This window comes from Phyllostomus hastatus, unplaced genomic scaffold (genome assembly GCF_019186645.2).
Source record: "Phyllostomus hastatus isolate PE091 unplaced genomic scaffold, TTU_PhHast_1.1 phas_contig_495, whole genome shotgun sequence".
NCBI classification, from domain to species: domain Eukaryota; kingdom Metazoa; phylum Chordata; class Mammalia; order Chiroptera; family Phyllostomidae; genus Phyllostomus; species Phyllostomus hastatus.
In genome coordinates, this window is record NW_025333895.1 from 10,057,557 (window position 1) to 10,080,197 (window position 22,641).

The 22,641-nt window shown below is 69.5% G+C and overlaps 1 protein-coding gene across 9 annotated transcripts in view; it reads left to right on the top strand.

The window, feature by feature from the left end:
- The window catches only part of CACNA1B (calcium voltage-gated channel subunit alpha1 B), a 126,005-nt gene that overhangs the window by 31,466 nt on the left and 71,898 nt on the right, over nt 1–22,641 (top strand). For 4 of the 9 annotated variants that reach the window (XM_045846042.1, XM_045846040.1, XM_045846043.1 and 1 more), the window contains exons 8-18: nt 1,431–1,546; nt 2,126–2,182; nt 3,204–3,293; nt 3,993–4,202; nt 7,074–7,186; nt 10,721–10,833; nt 12,137–12,268; nt 12,450–12,522; nt 15,566–15,683; nt 16,995–17,062; nt 18,411–18,517. In XM_045846042.1, the coding sequence (XP_045701998.1) occupies nt 1,431–1,546; nt 2,126–2,182; nt 3,204–3,293; nt 3,993–4,202; nt 7,074–7,186; nt 10,721–10,833; nt 12,137–12,268; nt 12,450–12,522; nt 15,566–15,683; nt 16,995–17,062; nt 18,411–18,517 (1,197 nt within the window). Of the gene's footprint in view, nt 1–1,430; nt 1,547–2,125; nt 2,183–3,200; nt 3,294–3,992; nt 4,203–7,073; nt 7,187–10,720; nt 10,834–12,136; nt 12,269–12,449; nt 12,523–15,565; nt 15,684–16,994; nt 17,063–18,410; nt 18,518–21,212; nt 21,276–22,641 lie in introns of all 9 variants that reach the window. The other 5 variants (XM_045846035.1, XM_045846036.1, XM_045846037.1 and 2 more) reach the window with 2 other exon arrangements.

The window sequence follows — 22,641 nt, forward strand, 5'->3', positions numbered from 1 at the left end:
TGAGCTTGGCAGAGGAGGGGGGGCCCCAGGCGGAGGGGGGCCAGGGTGTTGCATGTGCTCAGCCGGGCATGCGTGTGGTGGGTGGGGAGAGGACTGGGCGGGCCGGCAGCCTGGCCGTGAGGGGCGTGGTCTCCGGTCGGGGACGCGGTGGGGAGGGGGTGGCCGCAGCTTTGAGCTGGGCCCCCTGGAGAAGGTGCAGGAGGGACCGGGGCGGGCGGAGCCTGGGGGCTGGTCCTGGTCGCCGCCCCGCACTGAGCGGCACCACCACGCGTGGGAACACTCTGCGCCTGCCCGGCGCTCCAGCCCCTGCTGGCGTCCTGGCCCCGGGAGGGTTTCGCCGATCGTCTCAGCAGGGCCCCCGGCAGATGTCCAGGTCCAGCCCGGGGACCCCGAGATTGTCGTCCAGCACAGCGATAGGGGCCCCTGAAGCCAGGGGCCAGTGCACGGCGTGGGGTCCCCCCAGGCACACTCCCTGGCACCTGCCCCGCAGCAGCACCTCTGCCCTGCCTGGGGGGGGGACGAAGACTCGGCCTGCTCCTCCTCCCACTCGGCTTTCGCCCCCCAGAGAACCGCAGGCTGCGGAGGCAGGGCCTGCTGGTGGCTCTCAGGCAGCCCTGCCCTTGCCCTCGGGCCCTCCTAACCTTGGGGATCCCGTGGCTGCCGCTCAGGCCCTGGGGGACCCTGGCCCGGGTTAGGGGTCAGCCTTGGTCAGAGCCACGCTCTCCTTGAGTGCCAGGAGGCTGGCCCACGCCCCAGCTCTGAGCCCAGAGCTGCTCTTCCTGGAAGAGACACAGCCTCGTGGCTGAGAGCAGGCGGCTGTGCTGTGGGGTGTGTGTGCCCGCCCCTAGGGGACCCGGGTCCTCCCCTGGCCTGCACGGGGAAAGCTGGGCCACGCGGGACATGAGTGTGTGTGTGTGTGTGTGTGTGTGTGTGTACACAGAGGCCTCCCCCGGCACGGTGAGCCTGAGGGCTGGGGCAGCCGGGACGTTGGAGGCCCCCTGTGAGCTCCGGGCTCCAGGGGAGGCTGGTGGGCTCGAGCAGGTCCCCTCTGGTTGCGCCCTGCCCCAGCCCAGACCCTCTCCCCCGCTCCCACCTGCCCGTCCTCCCCAGCGGAGGACCCAGCGGGTGCTCCCCTCCGGGGCTTCTCACCAGCAGGGCACAGGGCCAGGCCTGCTCCAGGCAGGGGGGCGTGGACCACTTCCTGCCCCCTGGGCCCCTCTGCCAGTGCTGTCCCTGCGTGCGGGGTGGGAGGGTGTCTGAGCAGGAGGGGCTGGCTGTGCTGCCCGCAGCTCAGCTAAGAGGCCGGGGTGGGGGTCACCAAGAGGGGCTGCCCATGGCCCCTTCCTTCTGGCGTACACCCGTGGGCGTACCGCTCCCCTGACCCGTGTCCCGCTCCCCTGACCCGCGCTCTTGCGGCCCCTGCCCCGCAGCGAGTTTGCCAAGGAGCGTGAGCGGGTGGAGAACCGCCGGGCCTTCCTGAAGCTGCGGCGGCAGCAGCAGATCGAGCGGGAGCTGAACGGGTACCTGGAGTGGATCTTCAAGGCCGGTGAGAGCCGGGCAGCCGCTGTGCCCCTGGCCCGTCCTGCCGGGCCCCGTCTCTTGGCTGCCAGCCGGGCCCCCGGCCCCGGGGGACGAGACTAGCCTAGTGAGGATGGCCGAGCTTTCTGAAGGGGCTTTGCGGGGAGGAGGCGTTCCTTCCAGCTCACCCAGGTGTGACACCTGGTGGCTCACGTCTCCGGGGACACTGGTCTTGGTCACAGAAGACGGGGCCCAGCCCAGCCTGCCCCTCGTTTCTGCCCGTCACACTCAAGTGCCCTGCCCTTGACCTGAGCCCACCCCCCCACGCCCCGGCTCTGTGCCCCACTTTACCTGTGGTTCCTGACCCCCTTGCCCAGCCCAGGCCGGCGTCCCTGCCTCTGGGTGGGGCACCCGCAGTGTCTCATGGGATGGCTGTGCTCAGGGGGGTGGCTTACGCACGGCCCTGGGGGACATGTAGAGGGGGCTTTTCCTGGTAGAAAGGCTGAGCCGTGGGCCCCACAAGTTTCTGAGAGGGCTGGGCCTCGTCGTTCTCGGGGCTGGGGGGGGGGACCGGGAGGCTCCGACTGAGGTTGTGTCTCGCCCCCAGAGGAGGTCATGCTGGCCGAGGAGGACAAGAACGCGGAGGAGAAGTCCCCTCTGGATGGTAGGTCCCGGGTGGTGCTTGCTCCCCAGGAAGAGAGCTTGGCGCCCATGGGCAGCGCCACCGTGCACGCATGCGTATTGGTGCGTGACACTGTCCGCCAGGCCACACGCCTGCCCGTCCGGCACACACGCCCTCAGGCCTGGCAGGGCCCTGCCTGGAGGGAGGGAAACCCTGTGACTCTTGGCTGTGTGTTCCCGGCGAGCTGTGGGCCGTGGACCAGCGTGGCCGCGGCTGGCAGTGGGCTCGCACAGCACGGCCACACTGGCCGTGGTCTCAGCTTGTGCTGCCTGGTGTGGCATCTTACCTGTGACTCAGTGAGCGGACACGCAGGGGCCCCACAGTGACACGGAGAACGCTGCCCCTCGCCTCGCTCAGCACAGTTCAGGCGCCCGATAGCCAGGCGGCCCTGCTGCTGCCGGCTGTCCTGGTCAGCGGGTACCAGAGCGTCCCTTCCCGTTGTCACAGCACGTCTGGGGGGCGCTGCTTCCCGAGGCTCTCACTGGCAGGGTTACGCCAGCCGGCCTTGTCCCGGGGCTTGGAGTGGTGCCGCCCTGGTGGCCACGGAGACACACGTAGCACAGCGGGGAGCCACAGGGGCAGGGCGGCTGCCGTCTCCACCCCCTGCTCAGGTCGGCCCAGGCCCCTGCCCCGTGCTGTCGGCTGGGCCCCACCCAGGGCGGTGAGCAGGTCTGCAGACCTTTCTGGCCCCACCTGGCCTGGCTGCAGCCGGTGTTTCCCGGCACGCTGGCAGCAGGCCCTCCCCGCCGACGGTGCTGTGGAGAGCAGGGACCAGGGGGCCCACCCTCCGAGCTCCTGTCCCTTCGCCCTGAGGACCCAGAAGGGCCCACGGGGCGGGAACCGTCCCCTGTCCCTCGCCTCAGCCTTCGGGCAGGAGACGAAAGGCCCCGCTCCCGGGAGGATGAGGGGTCCTCAGCCGAAAGACACCCCCCCTCCCCGCGCCGGGCGGGCAGCCTGGGCTCCGGCTCCGGCTCAGGGCCCCCCCGCCCTTCGTCTAAAGCAGTGTTGAAGCGGGCGGCCGCCAAGAAGAGCCGGAACGACCTGATCCACGCCGAGGAGGGCCAGGACCGCCTTCCGGACCTCTGCGCTGCGGGTGAGCCCCTGGCGCCTCCAGCCCGCGGCCGCCCGGGCTCTGTGCACCCAGCTCCCTGCCTGTCGCCCAGGCCGCCCAGCTCCCCAGGGCCCCGTCCCTCCCTCCCCCCTGCCCACCCTTCGAGGCCAGGTCGCCCCGGGCCTGCTGTGCCACGGGAAGCCCAGCATTCTCTGGCGGGGGCCCCAGCCGAGGGGTGCGCACAGCTGGCCTCGGCTGGCTCGCTGCAGCGTGGCCCACCGGCCGCTCTGGGCTCTGCTGTGCCCCTGGACGGGGAGCCGTCCGTCTCAGCCCACGGCTGGGGCCGCACGTGCCGCTAACTCTGCAGGGACCAGACGTTCCTGCTGTCTGTCTCCCATGTCCCAGGTGACCCCTCGGGCTGCTGGCCTGGGGTGGACACGCAGGGAGTGTCCGAGGCAGCCGGCCTCCCCAGGCCACGGGGAGGGCCCAGGCCGGCCTCGGAGCACAGGGGTGGCCTTCTCGGAAGGTGGCCGGGGTGCGGGGACCCACCCTCCCGTCCAGAGCTCAGCAGCCATGGAGCCCCCGGCCCTCCTCTGCAATGGGGGCAGGGCTAGGGCCCACCGCAGGGTGCAGTGGCACCTGTCCCTACTGGGGTGGGGGGGGCAAGGGGCGCATTCGGCAGCGGGGAGCGGGTCCTGGGCCGCGGGCCCCGTGGTCCTCAGCAAGCCCCGCCCTCCGCAGGGTCCCCCTTCGCCCGAGCCAGCCTCAAGAGCGGGAAGACCGAGGGCTCGTCCTACTTCCGCAGGAAGGAGAAGATGTTCCGGTTCTTCGTGCGGCGCATGGTCAAGGCCCAGAGCTTCTACTGGGTGGTGCTGTGCGTGGTGGCCCTGAACACGCTGTGCGTGGCCATGGTGCACTACAACCAGCCCCAGCGGCTCACCACGGCGCTGTGTACGTAGCCAGGCCCGGCCTCGCCGCCCCTGCCTCCTCCCCAGCCTCCTCTGGTCCACAGCCCGGGGCTCCTGGGCTGTGGCCTTTGGTCTGGCAATGCCCCGGGCAGGGTCTCTGCACTGACAAAGGGGCCCCCATCCCAGGCGGCCCAGGTCCTGCGGAGCTGGGCCCGTGTTCTGGGAGCCCAGCTAGACCCCCAGCCGCTGGGGAGTGAGAGGCCAGGAGGGCCCGGGCCCCCTGGGGAGGCAGCTCAGGGACGACCGGGCGGCAGCCAGCCAGGCTGGCAGACCCGGCCCTCCCCTGTGAGGGCTTCAGAGCCCCGGCCAGGGGGGCGCAGGGCTGCTCGTCCCCTCCTGCTGCGAGGCGGCCCCTCCCGCCGCGCCCGAGGAGCAAGCCTAACCTGGCTGTGCCCACGTTCCTTCTGGCCGGCCGGGCCTGGTGTGTCCGTGAGCAAGGCCCACTGGCTGGTGTCCATCTGCCGCAGTGTGTCACAGCTTGTCTCGGCCCTGGCGCCCGTCCAAGGCAGCAAAGCAAAGAGGGAGCTGGCCGGGGGGCGGGGCTCCTTGCCCTCCTCCAGGGACCGAGGCGGACCGTTCCCACCCGAGGGCTCTGCAGGTCCTGCCACCGCCCTGCTCCCCGGGCTCTGCTGCACCTGCCTGGCCCTGGTGGCTGCGGCTGCTCCCGCGGCGGGGCTGGCCTGGGGCTCTCCCGGGGGCCTTGCTCTCTGCGGAGCCCTGTGTGCCCACAGCCCCCAAGGTGCCCAGGAGAGCCTTCGGTGCAGAGAAGAACCCTCCCGGCTGCCAGTCCTGGTGCCCGCAGGCCGGCTGCATGCCCCTCTGTGGGACCATGGGGGCCCCAAAGGGCTCGTGTGCACTGGACGGCCCCGCGGGCCACCTGGCCGTGTGGGGGGTGGGGTTCGAGGCCAGACCCCCACATTTGTGTTGAAATGTGCCGGGAAGGGAAGAGGCAGCAGGCGCAGGAGGGGCCCAGGGAGCCCCCCCGCAGACACAAGGTGCAGGCTCCCAGCAGGTGCGGGCGGGCTAGGGAGCCCTGGGCGTGCCTGGCAGGCCGCTCCAGAGAGTGAGGGCACCCCTGGGGTGAGGGCGTGACCGCCACTTCTTGGCCTCGGGCGGGAGGCTGGGCACCCGGCAGGAGAGCTTGTGAGGCGGATGCCGGCAGGAACGGCCCCCCTCTCACCATCCCAGCTTCCGGGCCTCCTGCCGGGTCCCTGCAGACCGCCCTCCCAGGCTCCGGGGCAACAGGACGAGCACCTGGGCAGCTCCGGTGTCTGGGCCCCTGGAGGTGGCTGGAAGTCCCGTGTCAGTGGCCTGTCTGCCTAGGACCTGGGCTCCTTTGCGGGGGCAGGCGCCTGCACCTCTCTGACTTCATGGCGGTGGCTGCAGGGCTCAGTGCCCAGGAGCCTCAGGTCTCTCCGGGCTGCTGGGCCTTGTGAGCTGCACTCGGGGCCGGCCGTGCTCAGCCTTCCCAGCCCCCACCCCCGCACCTGCTGCCGGGCACCAGGGAGCGTCGGGCCTTGGTGGCGGCCTTTCCTGCGCTGAGCCTGAGCTGCTCCTGCCTGAGGGTCCACGGGCATCCGTGCCTCTGACACCGGCCTCTCGGCTTCTGCAGGGGGGCTGCTTGGCCAGTGTGCCCAGCATGGGAGCCCCGGGGGGGGACACTGCCGGCTTCGGAGGCCAGGCTTGCTCCCGGGCTGATGGTCTGTGCCTCAGGCCTTGGAGGGGGGCCCTGCCCGGACCACCTGGCCCTGTGTCTGTCGGTGGGCAGTGCAGCTGCTGCCTCTGCCTGTCTGGGGTCCGGGCTGCTGCAGGCGTGCCCCTGACGGGTGCTGCGGGGTTCTCAGCATGGTGCTGCATGAAGGGCTGGGGAGCATGCTGGTTTTGGGGTGCACAGTGATGGCAGGAAGTGCGGGACCCCTCACCCATCCTCCGTCTTGCCGGGAGCTGCTGGAGGTCCAGAGGCCCTGGGGAGCCTGGGCTGGTGACCACCCCGAGCTGGCCCCTCGTACCCCCTCTCGGCCTTGGTGCCCTGCGCCGGGCCCCACTGCAGGCTCTGAGCCGGGTTGGAGGTCACATTGCCCCTGGCCAGCTGCGTGAGACGGTGGGCGGATTCCCGCTCCGCACCCGAGCACTGGAGTAACAGGCGGTGACCTCGAGCTGGCATCTGGGGCCCCTGGTGGGGCTGGTGGCCAAGCTGGCCGCATTTCCTGCTGTCCGCGGCCTCGTTCTTTTGGCTCTGACCCTCCTTCCGCTCAGGCCGGGTCAGGGGCCACGCCTGTGCCTTAGACCCTGGCCAGCTCTCAGCTGCCCCCGTCGGTCCCCATGCAGCAGCCACAGGCGCTTCTGTGTGTGGCTCAGAGCAAGTGCCAGACTGGCCGGAGCCGGGGTGCAGAGGCTGCAGAGACGCTTGCTGGTCGGCGGGGGCGAACTGTGAACAGAGTTAAAGCCCAGCTGGGTGCTGTGAGGTCCTGAGGTGGTGCCTGGGGAGGTCCCGAGAGACCAGGAGCCTCTGGAGAGGGGACTCCGCCAGCTGTCAGAGCGTGGGGCAGGGAAGGGGCTGGGCAGGCAGCCATCTGCCTGGGGTGCCCAGAGGACCCCGTGCCCCAGAACTCACTGCCGAGCCCAGTCCCTGTGTCCTGCAGCACCAGGCACTCACCACCTTGCAAACTGCAGTGAGCACCTGTCTGCATCCCCCCCGGCCCCTTGAACCTTCCTGTCCCGGCTGAGGTTGCAGAGCTCAGGGGCTGCAGACCAGCTCCACCCTGCGAGGCCCAGGGCCTGGCACCCGCAGTCCGGGCTGGAGCAGGTGGGAGGAGGCCGAGAGCTAACCCCCCTCTTCTCCGGCTTCTCTTAGACTTTGCAGAGTTTGTTTTCCTGGGTCTCTTCCTCACAGAGATGTCCCTGAAGATGTATGGCCTGGGGCCCAGGAGCTACTTCCGGTCTTCCTTCAACTGCTTCGACTTTGGGGTGAGTGGGACGCCTTAGCAGGGGTCTGTGCGGGGGTCCCAGGTGGGTCTGGCTGGACCCTTGCTGGAGAGCTTCCTCCACCCTCCGTGGTCAGCAGGGCTGCCTGTGGTCGGCAGCCCGCAGAGGGAGGCCCGCCCTGGCCAGGCCCCAGCGGGTGGGGTGCCTTCTGCAGGCTCCACCCCCCGCCCTGTGTGAAGAGGCCCTGGCCCCTCTGGGCCTGGGACCGCGACCTTCTCCGTGCGCTGCTGCCCTGCAGAGGACGCGGCCTCTCTCCAGCGGAGGTCAGGGGCTGTGGTCCTGCAACCCCCGCCCCCCATCCTGGCCAGGGACAGATGGGCACACCAGAGCTGCCCGGGGAGGACAGGCCACTCCGGTGGCCTGCCCTCTCTGTGGAGTAGGGTGGCCGGGCCCCGGGCCCTTCACTGCCCTCTGTGGTCAGGGCAGCCTCGAAGGGAGACCCATGTCCGAGGTGTGCGCGAGCCCCAAGCCGGGGCTGCTGGCACCCGCCCAGCGAGAGGCCGAGTTCTGACCGCTGGAGGTGCTGAGCGAGAAGGACAGACAGGCGTCCCCGCAGAGTTCTCTGCAGCCCGGGTGGGCCTGGGGCCGGCAGGGACCGCGCACCTCGCCCACACGTCAGTGAGCTGCCCCGGACGTTCTTGTGTGGCTGAGTTGCCGGCGATGACGCCTCCTGGGCCCAGGGCCGCGCGGCCAGAGTGCAGGGGAGCTGGGGCGGGGCCCAGGCCTCCCGGCCCCCGGGCAGGTGTCCCCGTCGCCCAGGAGGCGCCCCCGCCACAGTGCACACAGGCGCCCTTCCTCCCCCTGCCCGCACCCGACCCTGTTGTCTGTGGATTCGCCGGTGGTGGCCGTCGTGGCCGGTGTGCGTGGCGTCTCGCTGCGGTTTCGGTTTGTGCCTTCGGGTTGGTGACGTTGAGCGTCTTTTCGTGTGTCTGTGGCCGTCTGTGGGTCCTCTCCGGAGAAGTGTCTATTCAGGTCGGTTCGCTGCCCGTCTTTATTTTTATACTTTAAAAGTATATTTTATCTTTTTAAAAGACTCTATGTATTTATTTTTAGAGGGGAAGGGATGGAAACACAGAGGGAGAAAGAGAGGGAGAGAAACATCAGTGTGTGGTTGCCTCTTGTGCGCCCCCCACGGGGGACCTGGCCTGCCGCCCAGGTGTGTGCCCTGACTGGGAATCGAACCAGCGACCCTTTGCTTTGTAGGCCAGCGCTCAGTCCACAGAGCCATCCATACCAGCCAGGGCTTCTCTGCTCATTTTAAACATTAGATTGTTTATTTTTTCGGTGTGGAGCTGTATGAGTTCTTTGTAAGTTTTGCATGTTAACTCCTTACAGGATGTATCACTGGCAAATCTCTTCTCCGGTTCAGTGGTGCTACTTGTTTCTTTTCTTCTGTTTCCCTCGCCCTCAGAGATGCGTCAGGAGAAAGATATTCCTAAGGTTAAAGTCAGCGTTTACTGTCTGTTTTCTTCCCGGAGTTTTGTGGTTTCCAGTCTGAGGTTTAAGTCTCCAGCCCGTTCTGAGTTCGTTCTTCCGTGCCGTGGGGGATGGCCGTCTGGTTTCTTTGGCCTCGGTCCAGGTTCCCAGCACCGTCCGTGGAAGCGACGGTCCCTCCCCCGCCACGCCCTTGCCGCCTCTGCGGGCTATTCCCCGACCGGCGAGGCTAGGGGCTAACGGAGGGCAGACCGTGCCGTCCCCTCCGTTTGGCGCTCGTGGTCTTCGCTGCCGGGAGAAGCCGAGTGTTCCCGAGCCAGCGAGTCCCAGCTTCCTTGTGCGTGACAGCCCTCCCCTCGTCAGTGCCCTCTCGCACGCGACCTGGGCGGCCCCGTCCGCCCGGCCTGGCAGTCTCCTCGCTCGTCCGCACCTGCTGGGTCTGGCACAGGCTGCCGGCTCCTGAGGGGCTGTCCTAGCTGCCGGCACCGAGGGGCCCTTCCCCTGGCCACCCCCAGCCCCGGGGCCCCTCCTCGGTGTCGGGTTTGACGCGGCCAGGCTGGGCATTTTCGGATTCACGGACAGGCTGCTCGTCGCCCTTCTCTGCTTCCAAAACCTCACCCGCGTTTCAGGTCTTTGTGCCAGCAGCGCCTCATCCTCTGCCGCCGGAATCCACGTTGCTCTTCTTGCGGTGCAACTCGCGGCCCCAGAGCCTAGTGGCTTAAAAGAATAAACATTATCTGTCATTCTGGTGGGTCGGGCCCCGGGGTGTGACTTCAGTGGGGTCCGGGCCCAGCACCTCTCGTGGGTTCCACTGGGGTCGGGAGCTCCCTTCCGAGCATGTGCCTCAGGGGACCAGCCCCCCAGTCGCTGGCAGCCTGGGCTCCTGGTCCCACGGGCGTCCCTGTGGGCTGCAGCTGGTGACCCCAGGGAAACCGCGGTCATTGTGTGCATCTCACCTCAGAGGTGACATCCCGTCACCCTGTCACGTTCTGTTTGCTGGAGAGAGTCCCTGGGTCCAGCCCATCCCCAGGAGATGAGGGTACACCCAGGGGTGAGCGCCAAGCAAGCCGCTGGTGCAGGTGGGCTTGTGGCAGCCCGCCCCTCCGCTGTGCTGTCCTGGTCACAGCAGGCACCGAACGGTCAGCGCGCCGGGACGTGGGCACACACCTGACGCACCCTGAAAGACACCTTAGTGTTCGGGGTTCACAGCTGTGCAGTCGGGGAGACGCGGGGCTGGTGTGACCCCTAGACCTGACGAGCAGGTTTGTGGGCCGCTGGCGGCCGCAGGCAGGTCGCCGTGGTGTGCCAGCCCCTGCCTGGACGCCCGCCTTTCTCGGGCGCAGCGGTGGGAACATTGCTGGAAGCCGGAAGCCGGCCGGCCGGAGGAGGACGTGAGACGGTGGAAACGACTGAGCCCTTGGGCGAAGCCCAGGCCAAGTTTGGGCACGAGGGGTGTGAGGGGCCGAGGCTGGATGTCCGGGCTCTGCACACCAGCCGCAGAAGCTGCGTTTGAGCACAAGGAGCGTGCAGGCCCGGCGGCCAGCGAGGCGTCCGGTGCAGGGCGAGCTGGCGAGGGGCCTGCCGTGCCCCGGGCCCAGCGCACGGCCTCTGGGGGCCCCTCACCCCAGACACCGGCCAGGACGGCCCCCGGTGGAGCCTGGGAGGACAGTGGGGACCCGGGCCGCAGGCCCAGCGTGGACGGGGCGGACACCCGAGGGCAGGCGGGCCACAGGAGTTCCCGGTGCCGCCCGCTGGCCTCTGGGCACCAGGAGATGACAGCTCAGGAGTGGGCAGGGCAGCAGGGCTGCGCCCGGCAGAGGCCAGCTGTCTGAGGCGGGCGGCCCAGCCCCACAGTGTCAGGGAGACGCGAGGCCCCGGCTGTCACTCTGCCCCGCGTCCTCCGGGCGGCGTGACGGGTGGGCTGGGGGGGCACAGGCACTGGGCCTGTGGGCCCTGCGGCTCCCAGGGGGCGGGTGCTGGAGCCGCGGGCGAGGCAGGCATGGCCGGCGCTGCCGCACACACCTGGGGCCGCGTGGCCCGGAGGCTGACCCTGCCTCCCCCCCCCCCCCCCCCCCGCTGCAGGTCATTGTGGGGAGCATCTTCGAAGTGGTCTGGGCCGCCGTCAAGCCCGGGACCTCCTTTGGGATCAGCGTGCTGCGGGCCCTGCGGCTGCTGAGGATCTTCAAGGTCACCAAGTAGGTCCCCGTGGGCTCCTGGGCACGGGGAGGGGGGGCGTCCCCTTGGGGTCCTTGGGGGGCCGTGGGGGAGGTCGGCCCCACCGCACGCTCGCGTCTGGGAATGCGCCTGCCGCCGGTTCGATCTGAGGACCGCTTCCCGCGGCTTGCGGCCCCGGGAACACACGGACACAGACCCGCAAACACAGAGGCGGCGAAGCGGCCCGGCTCTGCTCCTGGTCGGCCTCGCGGGGGCACGTCCACGGTCGCCCCCCCCCCCCACACCGACCGACGGGCCCCAGTGCTGCCAGGGGTCTCTGCCCGCATGAGCTCGCCCCCGGTGGCTGGTCGCTCCTCCGGAGCCCTGGGGGCGGGCACGTCGGAGAGGCAGGGGGGTGTGCGGTGACGGGAGGAATCGAGACTGGGGAGGTGAGCACGCAGAGCGGCAGAGCGACAGACGGGACGTGTTCTCGGACCGTGCGCCCCGAGCCCGAGTTGTCTCATTCGCCGAAGTCACCCAATAACCGCAGCAGAAAAGGAGACTTCGGTCGTCCCTGCTGTCGCGAGCTCTCTCTCGAGGGTGGGGGCCCCATTTGCAGTTCTCACGGGGGGCTGCTTCCCAGCGAGTGGAGAACAGGGGTGTTGGTCGCTGTCCCGCCCTGCTGCCCGAGCCGGCCTGGCCCCTGGCCCCAGTGTGGCCCCCCTTGGGTGTCTGTGTCACTCTGGAAGCGGGTCGTCCCGTGTGGCCCGAGAGGGGGCAGAGGTGGTGTGGAGAGTGGGGACGGCAGGGCGGGGGCAGGACCGGGAAATGCCTCTCCCAGCCACACGGTCTGCGGTCCTCGGCCCAGACGGCAGGGCCCCGCTGGCCCGAGCGTCCGAGGCTCCATGCCCGTGAGCAGCTGGGTGCGAAGCCCGCGATGTGCCATCGTGCCTGCAGGGTCCTGGCACCCCCGGAGCGCTCGGCCTGTCGCCCTGGGGCCTGGGCTGATGCCGTTTCCCGGGGGCAGCAGTTGGCAGGGACTGGTCACTGAGGGGTCAGCAGCATGACTGTCGGTGGACCCTGGGGGGCCTGTGTGCTCGGGGGCCAGAACATCAGGAGGGACTGGGGGTCTGGCCTCCAGGAGCACTTGGGGGGCACTTGGGGGGGCTGCTGGGGACCCCAGGGAGAGCCCGAGAGGGGAACAGGCTGGGCTGGCAGCCCACTCCCACTGCCCCCCTGGCCGGGGGTCACTGCAGAGGCGGCCGTGTGCGCGGCCCTCATGGGGGCCCCTCCCTGTGGGCCGACGCAGCGCCCCCACTCACGCGGCCCCGGCTGCCCCGGCAGGTACTGGAACTCACTACGCAACCTGGTGGTGTCGCTGCTCAACTCCATGAAGTCCATCGTCAGCCTCCTGTTCCTGCTCTTCCTGTTCATCGTGGTCTTCGCCCTGCTGGGCATGCAGCTGTTCGGGGGGCAGTACGTGGCCCACGGGGGCGGGGCGGCCGGCTCGGGGCAGCTGGCTCAGGGCAGCGTCCCCCTGAGGCCTCCGCACGGAGCTCGGCCTGCATGCGGCCTGTGGCCAGAGCTGGCGCCGGGGGGCCGGGTGCTCCCGGCTCCTGGTGGGGCTGCCTTTTCCTGAGACTTGTGTTTTCCTCAGGTTCAACTTTCAAGACGAGACGCCAACGACCAACTTTGACACCTTCCCCGCTGCCATCCTCACTGTCTTCCAGGTAAGGCCCCGTCCTGCTCCTCCTGAGCGTCCCCGCGCCACCTAGACTAGACGGCCCATGTCCGAGACACGCGGGACAGCAGGTGGGGGCCAGCTCACAGGCCCCCCCGTCCTGTGACGCCGTCCCCCCGGGCTCCACTGTCCGGCAGCCCCTGGCGTCCAGCCACAGCTGCCCTCTGAGCCCCGAGGCCCCGGGATCGGAACCGCCCTTCCTCCTGTGAGGATAAAGCAGCAAAGCACCCCGACACCCTCAGTCCACTCACACCTACAAGCACCCCCTGTGTCTCCGTGAGCCTCTGGCAGGGCTCCCGCCGGGACACGCCGCCCTCTCGGGGCTCAGGCTGTGCGCGGGCCGCCGTGCCGGCCATCCTGCCCCTTGCGATGCCCGGGGCGGCGGCCTGAGCAGAGTGGGGCGGGGGTTGGTCTCTGCCTGAGCCGGGTCTCAGGGGAGGCCCGCCGCCGTCTGTGCGCGCGGGCCGGGCTCAGCTCCTCGGCACGGGCTCCTTTTTCTGATGAAAACATTTTCGGATGAAAACGTTCTGAAGTGGACTGTGCTGGTGGGCGCACACACCTGCGAACACACCAGCAAAGCCTTTGGATTCGACACTCGAAACGACTGAGTTACGTGCACGTGACTCCGAGCCCGACGAGGCAGCTGTTTGCAAAGACCACGGCCGCTTCGCAGGGACGGCTGCGTGACGGCTGCGTGACGGCTGCGGGTGTCGGCGGGTGCCCGCACCCCACGTGTTCCGTGGGCCTGTGTGTGGGTGGGACTAGCCCGAGAGTCAGGAGACCCAGGAGCGCAGACAGGCCGAAGCCTTCCGGCGGGGCCTCTGGCTTCCTGTCTCCAAGCGCAGCCTGGGACCGGTGCCGGCCCCCTCCTGCGGACCGTGCGCCTCGGGACCCCCCGGCCGGTTCCTCGTGTGTGTCTCCTCCTGGTTCTGTCTCTCTGGAGGACTCAAATTATAGTTCCAGTAAAAATAAGGGTGCCCAGGATCCAGGCTGTTGCAGGCAACGCAGTGGGGAAAAGAAAGGCAGGAGGTTTGGAAGGGAGCAGGCACCAGCGCCGTCTGCAGATGATGTGATTATTCCCTTGGAAACAGGAAAAGATCAACCAGAAACGAGAGAATTCACCCGTGTTGCCGAGTGCACTGTCAGCATACAGACACATAGCTTTCGTGTGTAACGGCGTCATTCACTTAGAAAATTCAGCCCAAATGGGAGAGCCCCTTCACAGCAGCAACAAAGCTGTCGGCACCAGGAAACAGCGCTACGAGGACTAGGCGAGACTCCCGCGGGCGAGCTCTCGCGCTGCGGGCGAGCTCTCGCGCTGGGGGCGAAGGGCCTGGAGGCCCGGGCCCGGGGGGGGGCGTTTTCACAGACGGGAGCCTCCCACGGTGGCGGCGGCAGCCGTCCCTGCCTGAATCGGCGGCTTCACCGCACTGCTGTCCCAAGTGCCCCGGGACAGCGCTGGGAGCCCGCCTCTCCGTCTTGTGGAAGGCCAGTGTCTGGGGCAGCCGGGGGCTCAGGAGGGGCCGCCCACCCAGCAGGACTTTGTGAGAAGCCATCGTGCCACCGCGGCGAGGGCTGGGAGGGCAACGAGGAGGGATGTCCGAGGAGCGCAGCCCAGTGGCCGGGAGAGCCCCGGTCGGCGCGGGCAGTCGGCGTCCGCAGCGAGGGCGCACTCCGGGGGCGGGTGCAGGAGAGTGGGTGCACGGGGCGGGGCCCGCAGACCCGCCTGTCGGAGCCCTCCGTGTGAGACACCAAACGTGAAATGACGGAGAAAACGAAAAGATCTTTATGAACTCGGGACGGGGAAGAATTTCTTAAGGTGCGGAAAGCAGAAACTCTAAAAGATACTTTCAACTATATTAAACTTTTTTCTATTATAAAAATAAGTTAGTAGTGAAGGGAAACCCAGAAGATGTTTCTGAGAAGCACCCCCGAGAGAGGACCGGCGGACACCAGGACACACGAGGAACTCCCACGGTCGGGCAGAAGCAGAAGGCCGTGGCCCGGCCCCGGGGGGTACTGGGTGGCCGGGGACGCAGGAGGTGGCCTGTCCCCTCCCCTCCGAGACGGGGCCGCCACAGGGTGTGACGGAGCTGGGGGGTGAGGAGGCGGAGCAGGGCCCGGGACACCCGCTCTGGACGCACCTGGGAGTCTCGGAGGCACAGGTGGCCTGGCGGACGTCGCCCAGGTGCCGCCGGCAGGGAAGCGGGTGCGGAAGCGCTGGGCCGGGCTTGTCCCCGTGAGTCCGCCGTGTGCCGGCCTGGTGGACGTGGGACGCTGGGCAGAAGCGGCGTGGGCCGTGGAAGGAGCGGGCCGGCGCGTCCTGTTTGCTGTTGGGCGGAGCCAAACTCCGGACACGGGTCTTTGCCAGATGCACAGGGGGGACCTGACGCACACACCGCAGGGTGCACAGGTGTCCCCCCCACAGGGGACACAGGACGGCCTCGGTTCACCCCCACGCTTCCCCGAGACGCGAGTGGAAGGGGCGTGCTTCCTCGTGGGGCGGGGGCTGCACCAGCCACCCTCGCGGCCTCAGCCCGCTGCTGGCCCAGGGGCGGCGGGAAGGGGGTCAGAGGCCCGCAGCACCTGCCCGGCCACGCGGCCGCCCCCGGGAGCCTCAGCGTCCTCACCTGGGAGGCCCTGGCCTCACGGCCCAGCGCACGGCCGTGGCCCTGCCCTGCCACTGCCCTCCCTCCTGCGTGGAGCTCCCGCCCGTTTGGGTGGAGACCGCTTGCGTGCTCATTTCTGAGAGCTGAGCCAGCGGCAGCCACGTCTGGAGGTTTTTGTGGAGGGACCCCGGCCCCTTGCCCTCCAGGTGCACCGTCACCCAAAACCCTGCGTGCGCACGTGTCTGTGCGTGTCTGTGCGTGTCCGCGTGTGTGCCTGTGCGTGTGGGGGCAGCGGTGTGCCTACATGCAGGGCGCCCTCGGGGGCAAGCGTGTGTGCGTGCTGATGGCGTGTGCGTGCTGATGGCGTGTGCGTGCGCGCGGACCGTGCCGAGTGTGCAGCGGGTGCGGGTGTCGCCCCCGCAGATCCTGACCGGGGAGGACTGGAACGCGGTCATGTACCACGGCATCGAGTCGCAGGGTGGAGTCAGCAAGGGCATGTTCTCGTCCTTCTACTTCATCGTCCTCACGCTGTTCGGGAACTGTATCCTGCTGCGGGGCCGGGGCCGGGGCCGGGGGCCGGCCGGCGGCCTGGGCCGCGCGCTCCGACCCTGCCCGAGCAGGCCCCGTCCTGCCCCCCTGGGGCCGGTTCCGCCCCTCCGTGCTCCTCCGTGCTCCCCTGGTCCTGCCCTGGGCATGGGAAGGGCCCCACGGGCACCCTCGGCTGCCGGCAGTTCAGGGAGGGGCGGCTCGGCCTCAGAGTGCCGTCCGGAGCCTGTGAGGCGACGGCCTGAGAGGCCGGCGGGGGCTGAGCAGCAAGCGTTGCTGCTGTTGGCCCCACACAGAGCTGCCCGCTGCTCAGGGCCCCCGGGCCCAGAGCCCTGTGTGGTGGTCAGGACTGTGGGCGCTGCTCGCTGTTGGGGTCGGGAGTGCCCGGCCCGGGGTCAGCGGTGCCCGGGGTCGAGGTGACCCCGGAGGGCCTGGCTCCGCAGGCACCGTGTGTGGGCACAGCACAGAGGGCTAGGGTGCTCCCCCAGGGGCGCAGCGAGCCCAGAGGTGAGCGGTGGAGGGGGCGCTGCAGGGTCTGGTCCGGGGCGACTCGGGCAGGGCAGCCGTGCCCGGACCTGCCCTCGGCCCCTCGTGCCCCTGGTCCCCGGGCCAGCTCGCCCCTCTGTGTGGCCTTTGTCCCCTCCTCCCTGAGAGGGCAGCGTGGTGGGATGGGGTCGCGGGCCCCTGGGCTCTCGGTGGGCCAGGTGCCAGGTGCCTGGAGCTGGGTGCCCGGTGTCCTGTGCCGCTAGAGGGACTGAGAGCGTGGCCGGCGTCCGTGAGCCTGACCGGGGACGAGGGTTTGCACGGGTGTGTCTGCCTGTCTGACGTGGCCGCTGCCCACAGCACCCACGGGTGGGGGAGGCCCGTGCCGCCGCCGAGGCAGACCGGGTTTGTTGGGAGGCTTCTCTCGGTGGTCCCAGAAACTGGGGGGGTGGGACGGGAGGAGGCAGTCCAGGGGCCTCCTGGGGGGCGGGGGCGAGTTGACCCCCCATGGCTTCTGAGCGGGGGCCTGGAGGTCACCCCGAAGAGCTGTGCGGGGGAGGGGAGCCTGCGAGGGCAGGGGCACTGGGGACGGCGGTATGAGGTGCGGCCAAAGCCGGGGCCACCACGGGCCCTGGCGGTGGTTCTGGGCTGCGTCTGGGCGACTGGCCCAGGGGCTAGCGGCTCGCAGGGGCCTGTGGACGCCGAGGGCGGGAGGCTGCAGGGTGGTGGGCATCGGGGGCTGGGGGCCCTGCTTTCCACAGGTTTGGCCGTGAGGGGATGAGTCGGGATAGAAGGGTTCCCTTCCTTATCTGGAGCCAACCAGACACCTTGCTGAACGTCTTCCTGGCCATCGCCGTGGACAACCTTGCCAATGCTCAGGAGCTGACCAAGGTAGGGACGTGCCCCGCAGACCTGGCGCAGAGGGTGGGGGTGGCCCTGTCACTCCGCGTGAGGCCAGAGAGCCGTGAGGAGGGCGTAGATTCAGAGCCCGTGGGGCCGCTGCCCGGGGGTGTGGCTGGGCGAAGTTAGGCTGTCACTGGGGGCGGGAGAGCTGCCCCAGGAAGCCTGAGGGGTCCCGGTGCCGGGAAGAGGGACCCTGGGGCAGAAGCCGTGTGAGGGTCAGGGGCTCCAGGTGGCCGTGTGCGGGGACGGCTGTGCTTGTCCCTGGGTGGTGAGGGGACCCCAGGGTTGGTCGCAGGCGTGGGTGGTGGAGTGCAGGGCGGGGGTCAGGTGCTGTTCTCAGACTCCGGGCCAGCGGGGGCAGCTGGTGCTGCCTTCTCGGCAGGCGCTGCCCAGCCGGACGCCCTGCCCCGCTGATGGGAGATGCCCCAGCAGGCTGCCTCTGCTCTCTGCACCCCTGAGCCCGGGGGGTGCAGTTCCACACGCCTCCCCTGTGGCTCCCCTCCAGAGGACACGGCCCCCTGCTCGGTCGCCTCCATCCGCACGGCCCCGTGGTGCTGCTGGGGACGGCCCGCTCACAGGGACCTAGTTTTGCCGTCGTTGTGAGCCTCAGAGCCGAGGGCAGCATGCCGTGGTCACGTGGAGAGCGCCGGCTCTGGGGAGCCTCGTAGGCCCGGGGTTGGGGCGGTGAGCAGCCCACTGGCCGATGGGGCTCCGGGGCCTGTGACCTCAGCCTGGAGCGGTTTGCCTGGAGCCCAGGAGCGCAGTGCGTGGGGTCCGGGCCAGAGGCAGGGCAGCGTGTCTGCACCTGTGTGCACTCACGGGCACCCGCCACCCCGCCCCTCCCCGGGGCACAGAGCCATCGGGTCGTCGCCAGGACTCGTGTGGAAGGAACCCAGGGCCAGGTGCTGCAAGTGGCCGCCCGTGTGTGGGGGGCAGCAAAGAGGGACCGTTCAGAGTCACAGCTGGGGACGGGGGGGGCAGGCAGAAAAGCTCAGAGGCTGCGAGGTGCCCTTGCTAGACGTCCTCCGGGTGACCACTCCTGTGGGCAGTGCGGCCAGGTGTGGAGCCCCGGCCGTCCCTTGCAGCTCCGGGGCGGAGGCTGGCTTGGTTCGGGCTTGGCCGGTGCTCCTGGGGGCGGGGCAGGGGCCCTGGGGAGGACCGGGTCTGCATTCTGGCTCGAGGAGGCCCAGGTGCTGTGCCACAGACACACACGCCTGTGCAGGCTGTGCTCACACGGGAGCCCTCAGCCTGGCCCCAGGCTCCGAGGACAGGAAGGACTCGGTCCCGGAGGTGGGCTCTGTCTGAAGCACGGCCGTGCGGCTCCGTCTGCTCGCAGGATGAGGAGGAGATGGAAGAAGCAGCCAACCAGAAGCTCGCCCTGCAGAAGGCCAAGGAAGTGGCCGAAGTCAGCCCCATGTCGGCCACAAACGTCTCTGTTGCCGCGTAAGGCTCTGGAGGGTGGGTGGGTGGTGGTGGTGGGGCCCCCTCAGGGCGGTCCTCTGGAGGCCCCTTGCCTCGGCTGGAGCTCCTCGGGACGGGCCCTCCTCCCCCCCGCCCCGGGCGGCCGTGGCCGGGGTCGTGGCACCCTCTCCCGCAGGAGCCCAGGGGCGAAGGGTTCGTGAGGCAGCACCTCCGGCCCCCCCGTGGGAGCAGCCGCAGGACGTGGCAGCAGGTGCCCTCACGTGGCAGCGAGCGCTCCCTGACGGTCGTGGGAGGTTCTGCCCCCCACCCCACGCCCCCCACACCCCGGCAGAGGGGGTGCGTCAGGGGGAAGGACCCGGGCTCCGTCCGGGTTCCGTGCAGCTTTTCAGAGCACGTGTTTCGTGAACCAAGCGATTGCCGGTGGCGTGTCAGCGGCCCCAAGACTTAGTGCAAAAGACTTAACGCCCCTGGGTTCTGGGAACTGGGCGGCGGGCAGGGAGACGCCTCCGTGGTGAGTAAAGGTGAGGGCGGGGCCTCGGCCTCTCGGGGAGACGCGTCACCCGCAGATCCCGCGGGGCCCCCGGGCGCGCCGCTGAAGCCCGACGGGGGGCACCGAGGGACTTGGGCAGCGGTGGGACTGGGCGTGTGGCCCAGGGATGAGGGTGGCCGAGGGCCAGGCAAGGTCAGCCGTGGCAGGAGAGCCTGGCACCCGGCCTGGGCCCAGGGTGACCGCGAGAGCGCACAGATGCACTGCTTGGCCGCACCCCGCGCCCCGGGCCCAGCGCCGCCGGGGCCGCTCTTCTGTGGTGCTGGCCGTGGGACGGCCGCTGTATCCGTGGGGTCACGAGGACATCGGCGGCGGGTCTGAGACTGTGCGTGTCCGGTTGTGTGTGTGTCCGTCCGTGTCCTGTGTGTCCACACCCACGAGGGAGTGGATGAGTGTGCATGGGCACGAGCAGGCAGCACAGCGGCCCCGTGGTCTTGGGGCCCGTGCCACCCGGGCACCCAGGATGCCAGCTGTGGCCCGACCTCCACCCGGGAGCCCCTCCCCACCTCCCAGGGCCCCTGGGCTGGCCCGGGGGTCAGCCTGGTGTCGGCTCGTGCCCCTGTGTCGCCCGGCAGGCTCCCCGGGGTGCCAGTCCTGGCCTCGGCCCTCTGTCGGACACTCAGTGGGTCCTCCGTGGCCACCAGAGATGCCGCGCGCTGGGCAGGGCCTGCCCCGGCGTGTGTGGACGGCGGGGGTCGGGGCCCTGCGGCGCTGTGCTCCGTGCTCCCGTGTCTGTCTGTCGTCTGCCCCGCCCCCTCGTTTCCTGTCCTCCAGGTCAGTCCTGTCGCTGGACGGGCAGGGCCCGCGCGCCCAGGGCCCCTCCACACAGCGCCCATGGGGGTGAGAGCAGCCACCGAGGGACCTTCGCCTTGACCCTGCTCCCTGTCGAGCTGTGTGGCCCGTGGAGTGGGGGGGGGACGCTTTCTGTGACGTGTGGGCGTGGAGGGGACCGTCCGTGTCCTGGGTGTTCGGGGGGCTCCTGTCCGTGCTCGGGGGAGGTGGGCACAGGCGCTGCCCGAGGGGGCAGGGGCCGAGCCAGAGTCCCGCCTCAGAGGGACTGCCCCCGAACACTCTCACACCCCTGCACATCCACTCGACACTCCCACACCGGCACACGTTCACATTCACACACGTTCACACTCACCCGTGTTCACATCTCCCCTGACACACACACACAGTCACGCTCACACAGGATCCCACTCACCCCACATGTTCGTACATCCACACATGTTCACGGAAACTTTCACACCTACCCTGCACACTCACACAACCCTCCTCATTTGCACACTCACACACACATTCACATCTGCCCTGCACACGCATGTTCACACACACACCGACGCCACACCCTCACACACTCGTTCCCACTAACATCCTCATTCACAAACGTGACACGTAGTCACACACCAATTTACACACTCTCTTGCACACACACCCCTGCTTATCCCCAAGGCCTCCAGGCAGGTGAGTTGCCCAAGCGCCTCACAAGTGCCCGTGCCCTCGGCCCTGAGGAGGCGGCGCCGAGAGCGCCCGGCCTCCCCTGGGGAAGCCACTGGGAGGGGCGATGGTGCAGGGCACTCGCCTTCTCGCGGCTGGCTTTGGAGAAGCTTCCAGAAAGTCACTTGGAAATGGAGGGAGGCACACCCGAGGGAACGCGGGTTGGGGATGATGTCACCTGTTTGCGCTGGGAAGGGTCCCGGTGGCCTGGAGCTGGGGCCCAGGGCCGCTCTGGGGGAGGGCAGCGCAGGGGGCGGCAGCAGGGCCCAGGGGCCACTCCGCTCCTGCCAAGCCTCCAGCTGCCCCGCGGCCCCCGGTCTGGAGGGCCGCCGTGCGGAGCCCGGCCCGCAGGGTCCGGCTCTGCGCTCCCGGGGCAGGTGGGCCGGCTGCGGCAGGCGGCCCCGAGACGCACCCTTGCCCTCCCCCCGCCGGGGTTTGCCGGGTTCACGCCAGCCTCCCCTCTGTGCCGGACGCGCTCTCTCTCTCAACTTCTCTTTTACCCCGAGGTCGCGGCCGGTGACCGAGTGGACGGAGCGTCCCTGGCCTCCCGCCCAGACGCACACCGCAGCCTGCACGCTGACCTGCGCGGCTCATGCGTGTGCTCGTGTGTCTCAGAGCTCCCTCTGGTCTTCTCACTCCCATTCTGTTCTGTTCTGTTTCTCGCATGTGCAGTTTTGTAAAGCAAACTCGAGCTACTGTCTCTCGCAGCTCGTCCGTCTCCAGCGCAAACTCACCGTGAGTCGCTGCGGCCCCCGCCCTCGCTTCACGGCAGCTGCACGCCAACACCTCCCCTCCTCACTCTGCTTCCGCCCCCGGTCATCTGCTTCAGGGGCAGCTCCGGGCAAGCCTCCTGCAACCTGGCAGGGATGGTGGGCGCGCTTCCCGGCGTCCGGCTCCGAGCCCGGCCCCTCCTCCTCTCCCTCCTGGTCTCTGTCCTCTCGTCTGCTGTCTGTCCGTGTGCCGTCCGTCACTCTGGGGTCTCGGGTCTCCTGGTGGCCTCTGTGAGGGGGCACGGTCCTCGGTGCACCCTGGGGCATCCTCGGGGCCCTCCTGACCCATCCCGTCCTTCCTTGGGGTAGGACGTGTCTGGGACCCTCGTGAAGTCCTCGTCCCAGCAAGAGCAGAGCTGCTTCCGGTCGTGAGGTTCGCAGGAGATCAGCAGGGCCCGAGGCACAGCCACGGGGACCCCAGACAGCCCTCCTGGGGCAACACCAGGTGGCTAGGGAGGTGGGCCCGGGAGGCTGCACCCCAGGGCTTCCTCCTCAGGGTGAGCGCAGGCCATGCGGTGGGGAGTGCGGGCAGGAGCTGGGGACAGTCGGGCTGCCCAGACGGAGGGGCGTCCTGGTGGTGGCAGTGGCCCCTGCCGTCCCCGCGGCCAGCGCCGAGGTGGGCTCAGTCCCCCACAGGCACCCAGAGCCGCTGGCTGCTGGGGCCCCGGTGTCTCCCAGGGCGAGGCAGCTGGATCTGGGGCGACCGACTGGCAGGTGGAGGGAGGTGGGGACGGAGGGGTGCGCGTCGTCAGCCGCTGCGGGCGAGTGGGCTTCTCGGCCCAGAAACCTCAAAGTGGGGCCACGGCCCAGAGGCAGGCACCCAGAGGCGGCGCCCGGGCGGGCTGTGCCCGCCGGCGGGCGTAGGACACGGAGGGAGCAGTTCCTCCGTGTGACCCTCGGAGCACCCTCATGTCTGTGAGAGGCTCTGTCTGCAGAGAGAGGGCGAGGGCGGGGAAGGAAAGAGGGAAACACCGATTGGTTGCCTCTCGTAGGCGCCCCTGCCAAGGACCAGACCCGCAGCCCAGGCCCGTGCCCTGAGCAGCAATCACACCGGCAGCGCTTGGCTCTGCCGGACGAAGCCCCGCCCACTGAGCCCTGGTCCGTGAGGACTTTGCCTGGACCGGAGCCCGCAGCCGCCCTGGCCTGCAGGGCCGAGGGCAGTGGTCCTTGCTCTCACGCCTCCGCGCTGCGTGTGCACTCAGGGCAGAGAGGCCAGTGCCAGGGCCGGCGGCCGACTCAGACGCCGGGAGGGAGCGAGGCCACGCACAGACTGGTGTGCGTCCGGAGAGGAGGCCAGCGGCTCAGCTGGGACCGGGCCTGCAGGCAGCGTG